Raw genomic sequence first — 15,250 nt, 5'->3', positions numbered from 1 at the left:
GCCTCCACTGGACAGTCTCTAGCATATCCCTGCCCCTCTTGAGCTGGAGAGCCCTGCACAGATGCTCTCTGTGTGTAACTCCTCACAGCTCTGCTTCAAGGCACAGAAAGAGACAGAAAAGTCCTGAGGCAACTTAGAGCACAAAAGGATGCATGCCATGATTTCAACTTTGCTAAGTCTTCCCCTTCCGAGTGCATTACTCCCAGGTCCTTACAGTCCCTGTGCATTGCTCATTAGGATGGCACACGATGCATTCTAGCCCATTTTCATCCCTCAGATATCTTCCAGTTGGACTAACAGAGAAACTGATCTGACGAGTTACCCGCTCCCAGTTGTGAGCAGCCTGGCAGAAACCAGTGGGAGAGCGAGCAACACATTGCCCTATTGCCACTATTGATCCATCAGCCATCTCCAGAGCCTCAAAGGGAGAAGCAGCTGTGCAGGCATTAAGCTGCTTGTCCAGGACAGCAAAAAACTGAGAAGCAATGACAGCTCATCCCTGTGCTCTGTGCCTGGTACTCCCTGCTCTGGCTCCAACAGTCCTGAGCGACTTCTTCCTAAATCCACAGCACTTGCCTTTTTTTTTGGAGTATCACTGCTGAAACCCAAATGTGCAGGCTCAGATCCTTTGACCTTGTCTGCTTTTACACTTCGACAGTCAGATGTTAAAATTAATCACCTCATTCCTGGTAACTGCCTTTAAATTCGGCCGGATGGGGCATGAATCTTGCTGAATGAGAAATGCAGGTCTCTGTAGTGAAATAGATTAAGCATTGCTACGCTCCCCATTCCGTTTCAAGACTTCAGTTGCAATTGCCTGCTCTAATTTGAGATGGGAAGGCTCACTATAGGGTAATTAAGCACACAAGGAGCTCAGGAGAGCTGCCTGCCAGCACCTGGCAGTGGGATTCCCCTTCCAGAGGCACCTGCACTAAATGGTAATTCCTTCCCTCCGTTTCCCACTTCACTCCCCAGCGCTTCTCCCGGCAGCTCGGAGGAACAGATGGAGCAATCACCCTCCTCCTCTCCACAGCACGGACCCCTGCTGCTACCCAGAGCCTCATGCAGTTGTAATACACATAATTAGGCAAATCAATGGACAATGCAGCGTATTAGAGGAGGAGGAGTTACATCAAGGCAAAACACGAATCCCAATTTATTTACCACAGGAAATGGGATATTTCTGCATAATTGCCAAAAATTGAGGACACCAGATGAAAAGTAATTACAGGCCTGGAGGGAGGGTGCTGCAATCAGGTCACTACCTGGCCTGTTTGGAGCACAGCTGAGGGGAGTCTGTTCTCATCTCGAGATGCAGTTGATTTATGCCTTCAACATCTCATTACCATTTATGAGTTATACTCCCAAATCTCTCACCCATCCATAATTCGAGAGAATGATGTTTACTGCCATTCACCCTAGCACTGACACCAGGCCGAGAAGCAGAACTGAAGGTTGTAAAACCCTTGATGCAGGCAGCAGCCCTCTCTGCTCTCTGTGGGAAGCCAGCTCCTGCCTCCTGACAAAACCTGCTGCTCAACTTTCTCCTCCCATCACTTCCCAGGCACAGCTTTATGGTCAACACTGCCTCCATGTTCCCTCCCCAAAGGCTTCTAAAAAACCTTGTGCAGCTCCCACCCCATGAAAGGCAGGAGGTGGTATGGTCTCACCACATCCAAGTGGCAGAACAGAGGTGTGAGAAGGAAAACATAACAGCATAAAGAGCAGACATGCTGTGGGTAAGTGCACTGTGAATAGGTGAGGTGATCGGAGGAGTGATGTACAGAGAGAGATGGAACCTCCAAGAGCAGCTTAGCCCAGGAGAAGAGGGTTCTCTGCTGAAAATGGGGTCGTGCACCCAGCAGAGTGGTGCAAGCTAAATTACTGATGGGAATGAGAATTACATTTCTGGGCTCTTCAAAGGTCATCTGCCTGCCAAGAGGAAACACCAGGAATCTGTTTCCAGTGCTAGAAAGTTTCCACAACCACACTGGGGTTTATCCTGATGTGCTGACTGCAAGCAAAGCCATACCCAGGGATTGCCCAACAGGACCTTTTCAGATTCAACCACCAAAGTCTTGTTCACGTGGTGATGAGACCCCACAGATCCCCCTGGGCAGAGGGCAATTGACATACAATGAAGCAGAGAGCCAAGCTTCCAGGTCCATCTTTTTGTTGTTTTAAGGTTTCTGGTATGTAATTTTGGCCAGGTTTATTTAAACTGTTGAAGCAAGTCCAGAAGAGGACCATGAAGATGCTCAGAGGGCTGCAGCAGCTCCGCTAGGAGAACAGGCCACGACAGCTGGGGATCTGAAGCCTGGAGAAGAGAAGGCTATGAGGAGACCTTGGAGTGGCCTTCCACTACCTGAAGGGGACCTACAGGAGGGCTGGGGAGGGACTAATGACGAGGTTTTGTAATGACAGGACAAGGAGTAATGGGTTCAAAGTGGCAGAGATTGAAACTAGATGTTAGGCAGAAGTTCTTTCAGTGAGGGTGGTGAGACACTGGCACAAGTTGCCCAGGGAGGCTGTGGCTGCTCCCTCCCTGGAGGTGTTCAAGGGCAGGTTGGATGAGGCCTTGAGCAACCTATTCTAGTGGGAGATGTCCCTGCCTATGGTGGGGGGTTGGAACTGGATGAGCTTTGAGGTCCCTTCCAAGCTAAACCATTCTGTGATTCTATGATTTAAAGGAGAGGTGAGTGTGGCTGTTGTGGGTGAGAAACACAGCTCCCAGGTCACAGATAGCCTTGAGCCAGACACTGGCACACTGAGGCACCAAAAGGTATTTGAGAACACATGAAAAACTGTGGATTTTTAGCTTCTTGCTCAGCACAAGTCAGCAGCAGCAGAACTCTCCACTGTCAAACTTGAGCTTTATTCCTTTCTGCTGTATTTCTGTGATTCCTTTCCAAAATCTGGACCTTCACAACTTGAACCCAGTACCTCTGTCAAACCAGGGAAAATTATTTGCAAAGCCACTCAGAACATCAACAGGTAAAAGAAGGTCTGGCCACTAAGCTCCTGGGGTCACTGGTTAGTAAGGTTACCACCTGGCTGACCTTGCTAGCTTACAAGCCTGCAACTTTCTGTTCTTTTCCATGCTAATCACTAATTAGCACTACAAAAGGAAACTTCTCCCACAGAAATGACTCACTGTTGGGTCAGAGCTGTCCTCCTTCGTGGAGTGCTCACTGTAGGCTCACAGGTTTGTTCTTGCAAGCTCAAGCATCCCAGCAGGTAGGAAATCAAGAAAGGAAGGCAGGAGCCCTGCATGGCTAAACAGGGAACTGCTGGGCAAACTCGAGTGGAAGGAGGCTACAGCTGATGGAAGGAGGGGCTGGCCACTTGGCAGGAGGGTAAGACTGTTGTCAGAGGATCTAGGGAAGCAGCTAGGAAAGCTAAGGCCTCCTTGCAATTAAATCTTGCAAGAGAGGTCAAGGACAACAAAAAGGGCTGCTTTAAATACACTGCAGACAAAACGAACACTAGAGGCAATGTAGGCACACTGCTACCCACTGCTGCAAGAGGTGGGTGCCCTGGTGACAGAGGATAAAAACAAGGCAGAGCTACTGAACGCCTCCTTTGTCTCTATCTATAGTGCTGCAGACTGTCCTCAGGAGCCCGAGACCAGGCACCAGAGCAAGTCAGGATGAAGGAGGAGTTTGCCTTGGTTGATGAGCAAAGCTGGAGGTGGAGAGATTCAGACTGGATGTGAGGAGAAAGTTCTTCACCATGAGAGTGGGGAGACCCTGGAATAGGTGGACCAGGGAGGTGGTTGAGATCCCATCTCTGGAGGTGTTTAAGGCCAGGCTGGATGAGGCTGTGGTGTCCCTGCCCATGGCAGGGGGGTTGAAACTAGATGATCCTTGCGGTCCCTTCCAACTCTAACTGATTCTATGAGGCCTGATATAGAGATCAGTTAAGCAATTTGGACACCCATAAAGCCATAGACCCTGATGGGATGCAGCCATGGGTGCTGAGAGAGCTGGTGAAAGTCAGTGTCAGGCCACTCTCCATCACCTTTGGTAAGTTGTGGGGAGCAAGAGAGGCATCTGAGGACTGGAGGAAAGCAAACGTCACTCCAGTCTTCAAACAGGGCAAGGAGGAGGACCTAGGTAACTACAGACTGGCCAGCCTCACCTCCAGTGAGGGCCCCTCAGTTCAAGGACCTCAGGGAACTGCTTGAAAGAGTTCAGGCAAAGCCACAAAGATGATGAAGGCAGTGGAATGTCTCACTTTTGAGGAGGGGCTGAGGGAGCTGGGTCTGTTCAGCTTGGAGGAGTCTGAGTGATGACTTCATTGATGTTTATAGAGATGTGAAGGGAAGTGTCAGGAGGACAGAGCCAGGCTCTGCTTAGTGATGCCCAACAATAGGACAAGGGGCAGTGGGTGCAAGCTCGAGCAGAGGAGGTTCCATACAAACATAAGGAAAAACTTTTTCCCTGTGAGGGTGGCAGAGCCCTGGAGCAGGCTGCCCAGAGAGGTTGTGGAGTCTCCTTCCCTGGAAACCTTCAAAACCTCCCTGAATCCATTCCTGTGTGACCAACTCTAGGTGGGCCTGCTCTGGCAGGGGAGTTGGACTGGATGATCCTTTGAAGTCCCTTTCAACCCCTAACATTCCGAGATTCTCTGTGGTTCTTGTCCTCAAACATCCACCTAAACACCACTGGCTGTGCTCCATTGTATGATGACTTTTAAACATGGGAAAACACCAAAATAAATACAAACCAACATCACCAAGCACATTTTAGGTACAATCTAAGTCAGGCCTTCAAATACAGTGTGTGTGAAAATGGTACTGCACCTTCCCCAAACCTAAGAACACAGAAAGAGTGTGAGTTACGGGTACCACAATACTTCAAACCCAAATGTATTGTGTCAGAGCAAAACCATGTCTCACACATGCCCACACAACCAGAGGCAGCAGCCCACTCAGCACTAAAAAAGAGAAAACCAGATCAGAGCAACCACTCCAGTGACAACTGACACCAGCACCACCTCTTTGTGTGCTGGAAGAGAATCATAGCATCATAGAATCAACCAGGTTGGAAGAGACCTCCAAGATCAGCCAGTTCAACCTAGAACCCAGCCCTATCCAGTCAACCAGACCATGGCACTAAGTGCCTCATCCAGGCTTTTCCTGAACACCTGCAGGGACGGTGCCTCCACCACCTCCCTGGGCAGCCCATTCCAATGCCAATCACTCTCTCTGCCAACAACTTCCTTCTAACATCCAGCCTATACTTTCCCCGGCACAACTTGAGTCTGTGTCCCCTTGTTCTGTTGCTGGTTGCCTGAAAATGTCATTCACTGTTGCAATGGTTAACAAAAACCTGCTAGCCCATAGCAGGCACAGCCCTGGGTGCTGCATCCTGCTCTCTGCAGAGTCCCCCAGGGTGGGGGGGTGGTGCTTGCTCCCGGTGTAAAAGCCTGAGTAACAATTCCATATTCATTTTGTTCTCCCAGCTTATCTTCTCACAGCCCTGGAGTGCATTCTTCCTTATCTTGGAGACAAATGGCCTCCACGGAGAGCTCTAAACAGCAGAGCTATTTATCTGTTTGACATGTGTTTCCCTGTTTGTTTTCTCCAGCCTTGAGACAGTTGGCTCTGGCTTTGACAATACTCAGCTGTGTCAACGGCGGAGGGTTGCCTGGCCCCTTCACTCCAGCGCTGTGAATCAATTTCTTTGCCATATTTATCATTTGCTGTAGTAAATCAAGCCTAATCGATGCTTTCTTCTTTTGCTCTAGAGCCCAAAGCCTTCACAAAGTTTTCAGAAAGCTGGCTGGCAAAAAAAAAAAAGCCACAGGAGGGGGAAAAAAAAATCAATTATTGAATCAATTCAGCCCTTTTTGTTTGGGGAAAGAAACATAAAAAAGGTGGCAGTGCTCTGGAGGTGACAATATCCTCATGGAAAAATAGGAGAAAACAAGTGGGAGCTACTAGTTGTTTCCAGTATTTCACTTGTTGCTTTTGAAATCTTAGAGCACTACATCAACAAGCATCTCCCTAACAGAAGGACACCACTCTTCTTTCAAAGCCAGCTCCTGGATGCAAGAGACTCCCCTGCTCTGCAAGCTCACCTTGTGTGGGCCCCTAAGTCCTGTCAAGCAGTAGAGCCAAGGCTTGAGAGCATCAGATTCCCCTTTGCTCCCCTTTGGCCAGGCTCTGCTACAATTAGGCAGATCAAGGCAGCAGAGCTGGCACATGTGCATGAGCTGGGCCTGCAGATCCCTCTCCTGCACTCTTGGCAGGAGCAGCACTCCAGACAGCAGTGAGGATGAAGAGCAGACTTCCCCGGGGCCTCAGGCACGAATCCAGGCTGCTGCTGTTCACCTACCAGGGAGAGCAGCAGTCCAGGCAAACACCTCTGCCAAGATAAAGAGCTGCGAACAAGACCTTGCCTTTGCTCGGGTCTGGGTAAGAACAGAGGCTGGTGCTGCCCCAGCAACAGTCTGAGGTGGCAGTGAGGTGTCAGGACATTAACTGGAGCCATCCTCCTGTGGCTTCAGGGGAGATCTGCATCACTGCCACAAGATAAGGTTAGGACAAAAGACTCTGCTTAGCCTAAACCTCTAATGCCAATTAACTAATTAATAACAAGGCACGAACTATTTTCAGCTCTATTTGGTCTCTCCTCCAGAGAACTCTACACCTCAGACAACCCTTTCCCCTCAGGGCTTTAGCTCAAACTTATTTCCAGCAAGAATTGTGTCCAGACACTGCACTTCCCTTCAGAGCAATGATGATAAGTAACAAAAGCTTTAAAATAAAGCACTGGCTGTGCTACAAGTAAGTTTGGGTGGATGGGGTGTGGAGGGGCATTAGAAACGAGTTTTAAACCCAAGAGAACAGACTACACATGTATTGAGCTCCTCATGGATCAACAGATTTCCAGCCTGGAAAACTTAGATGATTGTTAACAGTTTCTATGGATTCAGCCAAATAGTTCCTCTACATAAATCTTATTCCTTACTGCAGTTCACTCACTTACTTTCCAGAACCCACAGCAGCTTATGGGACTGAGAAGCCAAGAATGGTAAGGGGGTTAATTTGGTTCTTTTTCTGCCTTTTCCAAGTGTTTGTGGTTCATGGATTTAGTAAGTTTGTTTGGGCTAGAGAAGGCTACAGAGGTTCTTTTTGCTTCAAGCCTCTGTGTGCTCTTTTTGGAGAAGCAAGGCCTCTCATTCACACAGCCACTGCTCATCCTGAGTGCTGAATGATGCAGCCACATGTGAAATTCTCATTACCCAATACACAAAAACTTCTCACTCCACCACTATAAAGGTCACATCAAATTCCTATCAATCAATACCTAACAGTCTACACTCATTATCAGCTCCATAACCAGCAAAGAGTCTTGCAAAGAGGCAGTGAGGAACATCATCAGTACAGGGCTAAAGGAGAAGGCAAGGCAGCAGGCTGCAGAGCAGAGTAACTGGGTATTAGGAAATACTTCCTCACTGCAAGGGTTGTCAAACATAGGAATGGTCTGCCCAGGGCAGTGCTGGAGTCATCATCCCTGGAGGTGTTTAATCAGCCTGTGGCCCTGGTGCTTAGAGACATGGATTGGTGTTTACCTCGAAGTGCTGGGCCAAAGGTTGGACTGGATCATCTTGAAGGTCTCTTCCAACCCAATACACTCTGCAATTCCGAAGAAAGCAGGAACCACCACGTTTTCAGAGGCAAAACCAGTGCACAAGTGTACAAGGTCTCAGAGGTGAGGGCATCAACGACACCACCGTTATCTGGCAGCTCACATATGGGTATGAGCCATGTTCTCGTCAGGCATGCATTGTGGCACTGCATTGTACAGACACTGAACAGACTGACATCCAAACTGGATTCACACAGGCAGATGGAAAAGCCTCACAAGTAGCAGTAAGGAACCATGATTTTAGGCATGCAAAGCACAAAAAGATTAACTAAAGACATTCCCACTCCAGAAGCAGCAGAGAGGCCCTACAGGTCAGCAGTCTGTTGGAAAAAGAGAGGAATATTGCCCTCAACTCTGCCATAAAATGTGAGAATGGAAAAGGAGAACAGAAATATGGGATCTTACAAACACCTATTGCTTTGCACAGTGTGCATTTCCTAAGTTGCACTCAGGGAACTTTCTCCAGCCCACGTTCAGCTGAAGGAAGTTTCAGAGTTCACACATGTAATTTGGGGAGAGAGGGAGTAGGGTTACCTCCTTTCCTCCTCTTTTAACACATTTCCCCCCCCACCCTCTCCCTCTCTCAGACATATGCTGCATAATTGCAGCTACAGTGGAGATTTTATTGCTAGCATTTAGAAGAGTAAGTGCTCACTGACATGCAAGATGGGAAAGGTTCCTCCCCTGGGGAACAGAACACAGAGAATGATTAAGCGACCAGTAGGTATTTAAGAACATAAAAAATATTGGCAGCTCAGGGCTGCAGTTCTCACTGGAGTCAGCACAGAACAGAGTGAGCCTGCTGATTTCCAGCAGGGTAGCATTGGTGAAGAACAAAAGTCTTTAAACTCAGGATTTTTACACACTTTTTAACAGTAGAAAGGTTGAGAAGTTGCTCCTCCAGAGGCATGAATCAGGTAATCCTGTTTTATCAGACTGCTAAATCAAACCTGGTGGTACATGTCCCACTCCTGACTGAACAGCAGCATATAATTTGCAGTAGCCACCTGATTCCAAGTACCTAGCTACAAGTTAACAGAAGTTAGCACAAATCATACTGTCTGATTGTTAAAATAATCCAATACAAAGGTGAAACTAAGCTGGCTGAAGCTACCTGACAGACTAACAAAGCTAGGTCTAGACAGCACAAGTTTGTATTCATTCCTATACTCAAGACCACTGCACTATTTTGTTTCTTCATCCATTACTGTGGTGATATGAAGAGTGTTGCAAAAAGAAATAAGAAAAAAATAGGATTTCAGTTTTACAAAGAGCAACAGCAGCATCCACACGTAGAGAGAGAGTTCAAAAACACCACAAAAGAAGAAATACAGGACAAAACTCTGAAATAACTTATGTAAGAAGTGCTGAATATAAGCTGAACATAAACAGAACAAGGGGACACAGTCTCAGGTTGTGCTGGGAGAGCTATAGGCTGGATGCTAGGAGGAAGTTCTTGACAGAGAGAGTGATTGGCATTGGAATGGGCTGCCAAGGGAGGTGGTGGAGTCACCATTCCTGGAGGTGTTCAAGAAAAGCTTGGATGAGGCACTTAGTGCCATGGTCAAGTTGACTGAACAGGTCTGGGTGCTCGGTTGGACTGGATGATCTTGGAGGTCTCTTCCAACCTGGTTGATTCTATGATTCTAAGCTCTAACCCTCCTGTCTCATAGAAATAAGCTCTGACTCCTTCCATCCTGCAGAAACAAACTCTAACCCCTTTGTCCTGCACAGATGTCAAGGAAATTTCCTTTATTTTATACAAAAAAACAGATAATATTTATGTATTTAACATAATCTTTCATCACTCTTTAGACTTTTAGAGCCATAACCATTCTATTTCAAATGATTCTCTAGAAATCATCTTAAAATGAAAAAAAACCACCCAAACATCAAATCAGCATTAACAGGTTTACACAAACATAATGAGGCTATTTTTCAAGCAAATCCCAACAGCTAAAGATAACTGAAACGATGCTGCTACTCATTTCAGTTGAATTTGATCAGGACCTCATTCTATGACCAAATAAGCTGAATGAAAACAGTTTCTGGAAGTTTACTGGAATAACACATTCCTGCATGTAGAGAGCAAATCTGAGGATGTTGAATCAGAGAGGAGAAAATAAAAGTCTCACTCTGTGGCCATCTACCACACAGTCACATCAGTTCTTTTCAAAGCAGTCTTGTCCTCCAAACTGTCAGCACAACAAAGAAGAAAAATATCAACTCCTTTCTGCAGCTCAGGGCAGCCTCGGGAACAGCTTATTATGGCAGTCAGTGGTGTTGCTAGTGGGTCATGTCGTGTCCTAAGGTGGTCCTTTAGCCTTTGTCTTCGTCTCTGCTGCAGAGAAAAAGCAATGGGTTTGTCTTTGAAGATACCTCCAAGAAATTTCCCTTCTCAGTAGTGTCTTTTGAGCATCTGTCAGGTTCAGCCACACGGTTTTCTCCTTGTTCCTTTAAAATGCAGCTTGCAGTAGCCAGTCCTTCTTCAGGCTGTTCTGAAAGTCTAATTGCAGTCTGCATTTGCTTTTCTAATTCTTCTATCAATTTCCCAGGCACAGATGTAGATTGCAAAGAAACCCTTGATTCTTCATCACTAACCTCAGTCGCCGAAGTGTTTGTGCCCTGCCTTAATCCATTACAGTCAGTAAGTGGAGCTGTCCTCTCCTCTTGAAGCGTGTCTTGTAAAGAATTTATTTTCCCATCTTCACTGGTTGAGGACTCTTGCTCATCTGAATCACAGCCTTCTGTCTCAGATGATGAAGTAGTGCTTGATTCTTCAGAGTCACTTGTCTCCGAGTCAGAGGGAGGCAGCTGTTGCTCAGAAACTGTGCCAGCAGCTTTTAACATGTTCTCCTCCTCTTGTACCAGCACTGCTGCTGCTTCCAGCTCTTCTAGTTCAAATCCTAGGTGGGACTTAGCAAGTGTGGCTTTCTGCAAGGAGTCAGAGAGTGCAGCCAACTTTTTTGACCTTTAACAGAGAACAAGTTATGTTGATTAACCTTACAAACAGAACTTTCCCATTTGATAACAAGAACACAAATCTGAAACACTCCTACTACGTATTTGCCTTGCAAACAACATTCTTCTTCACTTATGATTGCAAAAGTAGATGCTGCAAGGGAAAAAACCCAAAAGTTTGGGGTAACTTTTCTCACAGTTTGATGTCACCACACTGAAAGTCTTCAGTAACACCTTCAGGCAAGATACTGCTGCTTGGAATTTTCAGCAGTGCACAGTAAGGGGAGGTGGATTTCTGAACAAACCTTTTTGAGATTGCTGCCTTTGGCACTGCATTCCTGGATTATTTGCAGCAAAATCCTTCTGCTTTGCTAGCCCTTCCTGATTAACTTTGTTAAATGCAGATGAACTGATAGAGCTGATCAAATCCACCTCAGTGATAACTTCTCCTTTCACAGCTAGCTTGGTGCACCCAGGACAGCAGGAGACGTTCACCACTCTGCTTGTAGATGCCTTTTACCTTTCACTTGTTAACTCAGCTGAAATACAATTCCACAGAAATTTCAGGCCAGTTTAGATAAACACCTCTAATAAAGCAGGCATGCCACATCAGCTTCAGGGCTTAGGTAGAGCCCTATCCACGTCCTCAAGCGTTTTGAAGTCAGCACATGCTCTGTCAGAGAAGGGCATCAGGGATTTATAAAGGGAGAGAACAAAAAGTAAAAGATCGCCTTGAAATGGAGGGGTGGGGGGCAGAGGGGAAAAAGGGTCTAAAATAACAAACATACATCCTGTTTCTTGTTGTAGAGTTTTGCCTCAGACTATCAATCAACTTTTCACCACTTCCTGCAACAGCAGGTCTACTATAAATCCTGCAGTAACTGACTGGGTTTCATTTCCTCTGCCAAACCTGCTAACCTGCAAGGCATGACACACTGACACAGGAGCAAGTAGCTGATAATGTAATACATGACTCCTGCGAGGCAAAAGTTAAAGTGCTTGTTCTCTCAGTTGAATGATTTTAAAGATCTTTATATTCTATTTCCCAGGGGGCATAATTACTCAGTATAACATAGATGCTTCAGTTTTTTTTCTCTTCCTCCTAAAGGAATTATATTTAAAAGTGGGGGAAGGGAAATTCAGTGTAGATTCTTACACGTTTCACAGAGACAGTGTGCGACACTCAAAAGCTGAACTTGGAATGAAACACACTACTGCTTCCTTAGTTCAACCCATAGACCAGAAAACTAAGTAATAAGTGTTCCCCAGAAGTGAAATAGAATCATAGAATCAGTCAGGGTTGGAAGGGACCACAAGGATCATCTAGTTCCAGCTCCCCTGCCATGCCCAGGGACACCCTACCCTAGAGCAGGCTGCCCACAGCCTCAGCCAGCCTGGCATAAAACTCCTTCAGGGATGGGGCCTCAACCACCTCTCTGGGCAACCCATTCCAGCCTCTCACCACTCTCATGCTGAACAACTTCCTCCTCACATCCAGTCTGAACCTACCCACCTCCAGCTTTGCTCCATTCCCCCCAGTCCTGGCATTCCCTGACAGCCTGAAAAGTCCCTCCCCAGCCTTTTTGCAGGCCCTCTTCAGACACTGAAAGGCCACAAGAAGGTCACCTGGGAGCCTCCTCTTCTCCAGACTGAACAGCCCCAACTCTTTCAGTCTGTGCTCATAGCAAAGCTGCTCCAGCCCTCTGAGCATCCCAGTGGCCCTTCTCTGGACATGCTCCAACATAGAATCATAGAATCAACCAAGTTGGAAGAGACCTCCAAGATCATCCAGTCCAACCCATCACCCAGCACATCTCCACATCCTTCTCATAGCAGAGGATTTTTATATCTAAAGCTAAGAATAAAATCACAACATTACCCTAGCAGATCTGATATAAACATGGGTACCAAATTGTAAAGAGCTGCTTATTTTATTCTATTTATTCTAGTATTTTTTCTTCTTGATGATATGTTTCCTATTTCCTTTTTTTTTTCCATTGAGAACTCAAATTTTTCTTGAAGTTATGGAGGATTTGAGAAGGATTTCTTGAAGTTATGGAAGATTTGAGAAACAAGGAAAGCATTCTCAATAGCTAAAGAGAAAGAAGCGGCAGTGAAGTGATACATAGGGTTCATGAAGCCTTGCAGATAGATGGTAACAGAGTAACTGCCTTGAAGGGAAATTTGCTTTCTGAAGACACTGGTGAGAGGCTGGTCTATACCCCCAGTCACACCAGCAAGCAGTTTGCTTTGCCTTTGAAACCCTCACTTTCCTCACTTCTAGCTACAGACTCGTGTGCCTGCGCCCCTTTCCACTCTGACAACCGCTAACGCTATGGAGGTCTAATCCTTTCTCCTGCCTGACTGTCCACAAGAACACAACCAGCTCCAACAGCTAAATGTGCCTTGTGACAAAGGATCCTGCTTGCACCCATTTTATTTCTAGTTGCTTGTAATTTCACTGACAGCCATGGGCAACTAACTGGAGGCATGACAGTCTCCTCTGCTGATACATCTTCAGCTCCAGCTTCCCCAGCCTCACCCACCTGTATTACTACTATCACTATAGATATAAAATCAATTGTGAAAGTCCTGTTTATCCTTATATCTCCTCTATCAAATTCTGTCACTTTATTTCTCCATCTTAGATGTATTTCTGGCTTTCCCTATTTCTGTTTTCTAATGTTTCATGCATATTTTCCAAGTTAGATACTCTCAGCCCTTGAAATTACTCCTTTGAAGTCCTCTCTTCCTCTTTTACTATTCCCTTATAAACCAGGTAACACACTGGATATAGAGACCTGTCCCATAACTGAATGAGTAAGAAGATGTGTGGCATCACATACCTTTTGGCATGGATAAACACTGAGCACCAGATTATTTAATGCCAGGTGTTAAGGAAGAAAACACACAGCGATATCCTTATTGGACTCAACATAAGTTATATTACTAAATCAGATGTGATACTACTGAGGACAGATAAAAAATGGCCTCACTAAAGCAGCAAGTGTTTGGTCACTTCATACAAACAGATTTTTATCAATGAGTTCAGTGAGAATGAATGAAAATGTTGGTGCCTGACAGATACAAACATCCTTGTACTGCGTGACTGCAGAACTGCAGCAGGCATTCTTAGTCTGAGAACCTTGGGTTAATGCCTTCTGAGGGATCAAAACACACTTCAAAGTAACTGATTTCATAAAACTGTGTCATGTTCAGTCCTTTTCCTCAAAAGTTTGAATAGAACCACAGAGAGAGGACATATTTTTTATCTTTAGAAAGGATTGCAGGGAAAAAGAAAGCTATTGCCAAAGCAGCCTGCTCTGCTCTCCAAGAACAGCATTAACAGATACTCTTCCCGGATGAGGAAATGCCTACACAAAGCCAACAATTCCATCTATCCTGCTAACCTCTACAACAGCCTTCCTGCCATGGTCCCATGAGGCAGCACTATGCACAAGCACACAGCTCAAGAACCACCAACCAGCATGTTTCAGGGTGCATACATCGCACAGTTCTGCACAACCTTTTTCCTTTCTGCACCACCAATGTCCTAAAGAGGCAAATCATAGCAAGAGTATTCCAAATAACTGACTAAATCAGCACGAGCAAGTCTCTTTTCAGATGCAGGCTGAATGTTTCCTACCAGCTTTCACAGAATCATAGAATCAACCAGGTTGGAAGAGACCTCCAAGATCATCCAGTCCAACCTAGCACCCAGCCCTATCCAGTCACCTAGACCATGGCACTAAGTGCCTCAGCCAGGCACTTGAACACCTCCAGGGACAGTGACTCTACCACCTCCCTTGGGCAGCCCATTCCAATGCCAATCACTCTCTCTGCCAACAATTTCCTCCTAACATCCAGCCTATACTTCCCTCAGCACAGCTTGAGACTGTGTCCCCTTGTTCTGTTGCTGGTTGCTTGGAAGAAGAGAACAACCCCACCTGGCTACAGCCTCCCTTCAGGTAGTTGTAGACAGCAATGAGATCACCCCTGAGCCTCCTCATGTCCAGGCTAAACAACCCCAGCTCCCTCAGCCTCTGCTCTTTAACACTGGTCATCAAGTCTCTCCCAGAATATAAAATGGACAGTTCAGAGAGCTCAACGTTTCAATATGAGAAACTCAAAACTCTCATGCTCTTGATGAATTTACACATAAAGGCAGGAAACTCCACTCCCCAGCTTTCCAATCTTCCATCACAAGAAATAAAGGACTTGAACAACAGCTTCCCTCTCCACTCCTCCTTGCATGCAAGAGACTAACAGCATTACAATTAGCTATCAGTCCATCTTGTTTAAGACAATTAGCTTATTTCAAGAACTGAGTTTAAGGAGTTCATTTCACCCCAGTCCTAAGAAAAAGTGGCAGCACTCACTGGATTAAAAAAATAACTATCTACCTAACTCCTACTTGGTGCCATGGTCTAGCCTTGGGCACTGTGGTAAAGGGTTGGACTTGATGATCTGTGAGGTCTCTTCCAACCTTGGTGATACTGTGATACTGTGAAAATCAGGATGGAAATTCTTTCAACAGGAGACTGTGGGTTTCTGAGCTGATGATTTTTGTAGCTGAAATTCAGGCAACAGAAACGAGACGCCCAAAATGAGATATGTGTTAAGAGTCTTGC

At 46.0% G+C, this 15,250-nt stretch overlaps 1 protein-coding gene across 7 annotated transcripts in view; it reads right to left on the bottom strand.

Annotated features, from left to right (window-relative positions):
- Positions 1–15,250, bottom strand: part of SHQ1 (SHQ1, H/ACA ribonucleoprotein assembly factor) — a 135,576-nt gene that overhangs the window by 65,960 nt on the left and 54,366 nt on the right. The window contains exon 12 of one of the 7 annotated variants that reach the window (XM_064156203.1): positions 9,396–10,629. The exons of 4 other annotated variants lie outside the window; for them this stretch is intronic. In XM_064156203.1, coding sequence (XP_064012273.1) covers positions 9,978–10,629 — 652 coding nt within the window. In that variant the 3' untranslated portion in view covers positions 9,396–9,977. Of the gene's footprint in view, positions 1–9,395; positions 10,630–10,651; positions 11,159–11,186; positions 11,293–15,250 lie in introns of those variants that run through there. 2 more of the 7 variants (XM_064156214.1, XM_064156210.1) reach the window with 2 other exon arrangements.

This window comes from Pogoniulus pusillus, chromosome 16 (assembly GCF_015220805.1).
Source record: "Pogoniulus pusillus isolate bPogPus1 chromosome 16, bPogPus1.pri, whole genome shotgun sequence".
Classification (NCBI taxonomy): Eukaryota; Metazoa; Chordata; class Aves; order Piciformes; family Lybiidae; genus Pogoniulus; species Pogoniulus pusillus.
Note: the sequence above shows the minus strand (reverse complement) of the source record. Positions and strands in the feature narration are given on the sequence as shown.